This window comes from Phanerochaete carnosa (assembly GCF_000300595.1).
Source record: "Phanerochaete carnosa HHB-10118-sp unplaced genomic scaffold PHACAscaffold_3, whole genome shotgun sequence".
NCBI classification, from domain to species: Eukaryota; Fungi; Basidiomycota; class Agaricomycetes; order Polyporales; family Phanerochaetaceae; genus Phanerochaete; species Phanerochaete carnosa.
In genome coordinates, this window is record NW_006767630.1 from 4,016,526 (window position 1) to 4,022,385 (window position 5,860).

Below are 5,860 nucleotides of genomic sequence, written 5' to 3' on the forward strand. Positions count from 1 at the left end.
ATTCATGAGCGACGGTTCCGGGAAATCGGTGTATGGGAGTTCTGGCGGGATAAAGTCCTACCACAGTACGACGCGTTAGTGAAAAGTGTCGTTCGCAGCGGGCAAGCTCGTACCGAGATAGATATCCAGAATTCTGGGCGCCGTTTCGACAGCATCAGAGGATTGCACCCTCCATCGGGCAACGGGCTGCTGTTGTCTTTAACGAGTTCTCGCTTCATTTTGAGCGCGGCGTTGATGAGGGGGAAGTTGCTGGACCTGCCCATGAAGCGAGCGGGCTTGTGATCGATACTCATATACTTGAAGCCTTCTACGAGACCCTCATCTTCCCCAGTTTCCTCCTGCTTGACAGGAACGTCTGTAGCCGATGGCGTGTGATTGGGAGAGGAGTACGTCGGGCTGCTCGCGGTAGAGGCACTTGCAAGTCGAGAATTCTCCAGTTCGGCGAACCTTGATTGCAGCTGTGTAACTGGTTGTCATTGCGCTGTGTTTATCATACCTGGCCATTGAAAGACGCACCTGCCGAACCGTAAGCCGCAGCCTCATCACCTCCGATTCCAAAGCTCTGACATATCTGCAACATCCTCAGCAGCTCTCTCAGATCGAGGATCTACTTCAACACTCACTCGCCATCCACATAACGCCTCTGAATCAGCTAGTGAGAGATAGTCTTGCAAAAAAGCGTTGACACGTACCTTGCGCACCTCCGTAGTCGCAACGTACGTGCACTTGCTCTTGAACACCGTGCAGGTCGAGCACGATTTTCCTTCTTCTTCGGACCCGTCGCCTATGCATTCTTGTGCCATGAGAGTGGGTTCTTTTGTCGCCCGATAATCACTTACATCGCACTGTTCATGCCAAGCGTCGACAGTCGCGACGCATTCAGGTTAGCACGCCCTTCCCATGATATACGAAAATACGCACCTTTTCTTTTCCTACATTGGTCGCAGGCTCTGGAACGTCTCCTCTTCGCGAGGTGTTCATCCTCGTCCCGGTCGCTCATGATTCGAGATGTACGCAGAGGCAGATGGCAAAGTCGAGAAGCGTTCTCTAAAGCCGCCAGACGGCACTCGCTGTCGGCCAGTGGGCAAGGTGGATGTGGTGGGGAAGGTGGAGGGCTTGGCAGTCCATACTGCGATCAGGACGAGAATGTCGGTGCCGAAGGAACCACCTAGGGGTGACTAACCGCGGAAAGCCCGGATCGGGATCGGAGATGATTGCATCATAGCGCCACCACGCCAGGAGAGAGGCGGAAAACCCCCAGACAGGACGTCCGCCGGCATTTGCCACCAGCGGGAATGTCCCTCGAGTGATCATAAGAGACAGGGGGTCGCTGCATTTTGTGCAGTACTTCCACGAAACCCTCCTCGCTCACCACACTCGAGACCTCGCATCTTTCAGTTCTATCCTCCTCCATATCGCCAGGTCCTGCCGCTTGGCTCACTTACTCTGAGCAGCTAGCAGCTAGCGGCTACGGATATCCCCTATGGAACCCTCATCCTGTAAGGGTTGATGGGGTCGTCAATGAAGTCGAGATCGGAGACGTCGGCTTCATCTCAGAGGGGCGCTTCATCCGACTGTTCAACGTTATGCGTCCCAGCAGCGACCCTCTCAACGCTCGCGGCGTGCCAAACGGCTTCGTGGTACTCGAGCCGGACGAGGAAGACTTCTATTCTGAGCACGTCCCCTCCGGGCCCTATCTACACGCCCGGCACAATTCTCCATAAGATCAACACAGGAACCTCGGACTCTACGTAAGTGCCGCACTCTTGCGACCTGCGCTTCCTTGGTCTGACACTGTCATCCAGTCAATTAGCCGATTCAACCTACACATTCGACTGGCCTGCTGGCCGAGGCGCCGTTGCTTTTCTTCGTGACTTTGGCCTTCGTGAGGGGTACAGAAGTAATCGCCGCTTCCACGACTACATCGCGAAACACCACTCGTCCTGGTACGAGTCCGCAACTAGAACCTTTGTTGTTCGCCCGGAGGCTATCATCCTCGTCTCTGGCTGGCTGAAGACCACCAAGTGGTTGACCATGGCCGCCTCGAACCCCGGCACCGCGGTCGGTCTTTCTTTCACTCCCGTTCCTGATCCTGGCCCCTATTCCCATGGGCTCGCAAATTTCAAGGCACATGGAGATACGGAAGGTCAACTGTCTCTCGACTACCGCTTGGGCCCGCCCTCTGATATCGACCACCGGTTCGCGTCGCCTGGTGTTCTGGCGGGGCAGCAAAAGCTACCTCGCGACCAGTGCATGTTCGTCAGCTACTACAGGCTCAAGCCCAGCCCACAAGCAAAGTTGTTCTCCCGTCTCCGGAGCTGCCTCTGCGGCAGCGGTATCGGACGTTGCCCAGGATTCGACAGCTTAAGCTTGCCGGTGCGTTCTCAGCCTGATGCCCTGTAAGTTTCGATTCTGAGCTTTGCCCAGTTCCATGATCCCTTGGACGACTTGTTCGATATTATCATGGCGGCAAGTAATTCTCGGTTGTACATTATCTTCCGTCGGTACTCAACTCAAATTCTAGCGCCGCCCCATTGCGACTGCTGCGGTGGCCTGCTATGAAGACTTTCGCACCGTCTTCCCGGTCAGTCTCGTTCACCTTCAGAGTCACTATAAACGTCTCATATGTGCTCCCGTAGCCCGACAAGTACCCGAATGGGGCGAAGAAGAAGGATATCATGAAGACAATCTTATCTCGTGGCGTCAATGTTCGCTTAGGCAAGCACGGTGGTAAGGGCGCGAAAAACCTAGATGATATACGACTCTGACCTCCTGACGTAGCGGCCTACATTTGCCAAGACGACGACACGCGCACGGCTGGCCGAAAAGGATAGCACGCCTCCGTGAGCGTCATATTTTACCAGTGCAGTGAAAGAAAGCGCTGATGTGATGTCTCCCATCCAGCACGGGTATGGCATCGGACGCGCAGGTCAAGCGCAGCTCTGCAGCTTAAGGCCCGTGTTCGCTTTCTTATCTTATCCAAGGAACGCTTTTTCTACTTCTTTTTGCATGTCACGCGCGCAGGTGTACGGGCTTTGAAGTTAGGGCTTTCAAAATTCTAGGCGTCCCTAGTCCTGTAGCGCGAAGGAGACCCGTTGCGGCTTGACGAATATGAATTTGACCCATTATATCTCTGTATCTTCTTTTTCACTCCTGGACTCGCAAGACAAGCATCCTTGCAGTGGAAGGACTGCGCGGACGGTCTGGCATGGCCCATGGGTAGTAACGCAGCTCGAAAAAAGATAACATCTCGTCTACTAGCACTTATTCCGGCGTAACTGGATAAGTTCGAGTGACTGTTCCGGAGCACTGAAACTACACCTCCCTCCCGTTAGGAGAAAAATGCCTGAACAGGGCTCGGTACGAAGACGGCGAGACGGATGCAAGGGGCGCCGAAGGCTGAACGAGAGGGACTGACGCGGAAAGTCCGGATCGGAGGTGATTGCATCACAGCGCCACCACGTCGAGAGAGCCGCTGCGGTACGGCTCCGCTCTGCTTCGTTAGCTAGCCTCAGCCTGTCTTGTGACAGCGACTAGCATCATTTGCGCTAGTTAGTACCTGAGGCCCGAGGCCTTAGGACTTATTCGCAGATGGATGCGCGGTGGTGGCCGAGAGGGGCAACCTGGAGGATGTCAACAGCGGATGTCCCTAACTAATACCCAACCAGAGAACAGGGGCTCGTTCTCCATCTGCATTTTGTGCAGTACTTCCACGGAGCCTCCACGCATACCAGACCCGAAGCCTCGTATCATTCGTCCCCATGTCGTATCTTCCTGCCTGGCTCACTTACGGCGAGCAGCTGGCAGGTCGCGGCTACGGATACGCCCTGTGGCATCCTGAGATCTGCTCGCGTGCCGGGATCGCTCATGAAGTTGAGACCGGAGACGTCGGCTTCATCTTTTAGAGGGGGCATTCGTCCGACTGTTCAACGCTATGCGTCCGAGCAGTGACCCTCTCAATGCTGGCGGCGTACCAAACGGCTTCGTGGTACTCGAGCCGGATAAGGGAGACTTCTACTCTGAGCACGTCCCTCCGGGCCCAATCTACACGCCCAACACAATTTTCCACAAGGCCGACGCAGGGACCTCGGACCCTACGTAAGTGCTGTACTCTCGCAGCCCGCACCACCTTGTTTTAACGCTATCATTCTAGCCAGTCTGTCGACGAGACTTACACATTCGAGTGTCCTGATGGCCGAGGCGCAACCGCTGTCCTTCGCGACTTCGGTCTTCGAGAGGGGTACAGGAGCAACCGCCGCTTCTCCGACTACGTTGCGAAACACCACTCGTCTTGGTACGAGCTTGCAACCAAGTCTGGCTTTCCTATCCGCCCAGAGGCGATTATCCTCGTCTCTGGTTGGCTGAAGACCACCAATTGGGAGACCGCGGCCGTCTCGAACTCGGGCCCTGCGGTCGGCCTCTCGTTCACTCTCGCCGATCGTTCACTCTCGCTCCAAATTATATCTGGACGCACAGGCCGTCACGTGGATACGGACTACCGCTGGAGTTCAGCCGACGACCCCCGGTTTGCAACACCCGGTGCTCCGACAGAGCAGCAAAAGCTACCTCGCGACCAGTGCTTATTCGTCAGCTATTACAGCCTGAAGCCAAATCCATATGCAAGGTTGTTCTCCTGTCTCCGGGGCTGCCTCCGCGGAGGTTGTTGTTGTGCAAAATGCGGTGATTTCCCCATATCAGTGTGTCCTTCGCCTAACGTTCTGCGGGTGTCATTTCTGAGATTTATCCAGTTCTCCGATCCCCTGGATGATTTATTCAACCTAATCTTGGCGGCAAGCAATCCTCGGCTGTGCATATCTTTCCTGTCGATACTGAACTTGGATTTCAGCGCCGTCCCACTGCGACTGCCGCCGTGGCCTGCTATGAAGACTTTTACTCTGTCTTCCCAGTCAGTCATCTCTGTCTAAGAGCTGGTGTCGACGTCTCATACGTGACCCTGTAGCCCGACAAGTACCTGAATGGGGTGAAGAAGAGGCATGTCATGAAGAGAATCTTATCTCATGACGTTAATGTCCGCTTAGGCGAGCACGGTAGTAAGGGTGCCAAATTTTGAGCGACACTTGACTCTGACTTCCCGACGTAGTGGCCTATATGTGCAGGGATGACGACGCACGTACGGCTTCAGAGAAAGACATGCGCCAGGAAGACATCGCTCTTACTGCCATCGCATCAAGTATTCCTACTGGTGCAACATCAGAGACAGCCCCGGTCACTGTGGGTGCAGGACACTTCTCAGGTGATGAGAGTACGAACGGCAAGTTTTATGTCTCACCTTTGTCGCGAGAAGCTTCTCATTCGTATTTAAGCAGAAGCGCGCAAGTGTTGAGGAACCGCAGTAAGCCTTGGAGCCTCAAGGCCTCAAGGATGACCTAAGACCCTGACTCTGAGAAGTAGCGGAATGCAGCATCAGGAAGCAGCATCTGACTACGTAGCGAGGGCGCTTGCTACCCTGAGCCACCGCATCTGCCCTTTTTGGGTAGCGCACGCGTAGAGGCTCAGGAGTGCCTGGTAGTACCCAGCGGCAGCGCACACATTTTAGGGGTCACTACGGTATGCCAGAAATTATATATTGGTTATTCAAGCTACAATGTGCAAATTTGTATGCGGGACACACACCTATGTCATTACTGGACTAAAATTAGATTAATGCACCGAAGAGCAGCACTCCAAGGCAAACTCGTGTGGATGTTCAAGCTCAAGCTCAAGAGGCGTCTGCCGAAGTACAAAGACGTCTGCCCTAAAGTGTTGGATGATGGCGCGACGGACGAAGGTAAGCGCTCGAACATCTCGTCGTCCCAGCTTCCACATCAGCCCATGGTAATGCAGCTCGACCATCCCTTTG

The 5,860-nt window shown here is 54.6% G+C and overlaps 3 protein-coding genes across 3 annotated transcripts in view; 2 read left to right on the forward strand and 1 right to left on the reverse strand.

Moving 5' to 3' along the window:
- The window catches only part of PHACADRAFT_117794 (uncharacterized protein), a 3,843-nt gene extending 2,971 nt beyond the window's left edge, over positions 1–872 (reverse strand). The window contains exons 1-3 of the mRNA XM_007393933.1: positions 693–872; positions 624–643; positions 517–571 (exon numbers count right to left, since the gene is read on the reverse strand). Of these exons, the coding sequence (XP_007393995.1) occupies positions 517–571; positions 624–643; positions 693–803 (186 nt within the window). The 5' untranslated portion in view covers positions 804–872. The remainder of the gene's footprint in view (positions 1–516; positions 572–623; positions 644–692) is intronic.
- Positions 873–1,586: 714 nt separating this feature from the next.
- PHACADRAFT_27122 (uncharacterized protein) lies at positions 1,587–2,768 on the forward strand (the record flags this gene model as incomplete). Its single annotated transcript, XM_007392679.1, has 5 exons — positions 1,587–1,640; positions 1,663–1,751; positions 1,806–2,376; positions 2,525–2,584; positions 2,640–2,768. 5 exons carry the CDS (start codon positions 1,587–1,589, stop codon positions 2,766–2,768), a joined length of 903 nt encoding a protein of 300 aa, XP_007392741.1.
- A 1,166-nt stretch (positions 2,769–3,934) lies between these two features.
- On the forward strand, positions 3,935–5,357 carry PHACADRAFT_193814 (uncharacterized protein; the record flags this gene model as incomplete). The annotated part of the gene is made up of 6 exons (XM_007393934.1): positions 3,935–4,098; positions 4,154–4,586; positions 4,847–4,906; positions 4,961–5,051; positions 5,102–5,232; positions 5,328–5,357. The coding sequence occupies 6 exons, from the start codon at positions 3,935–3,937 to the stop codon at positions 5,355–5,357; spliced, it is 909 nt and encodes a 302-aa protein (XP_007393996.1).
- Positions 5,358–5,860: the final 503 nt, after the last annotated feature.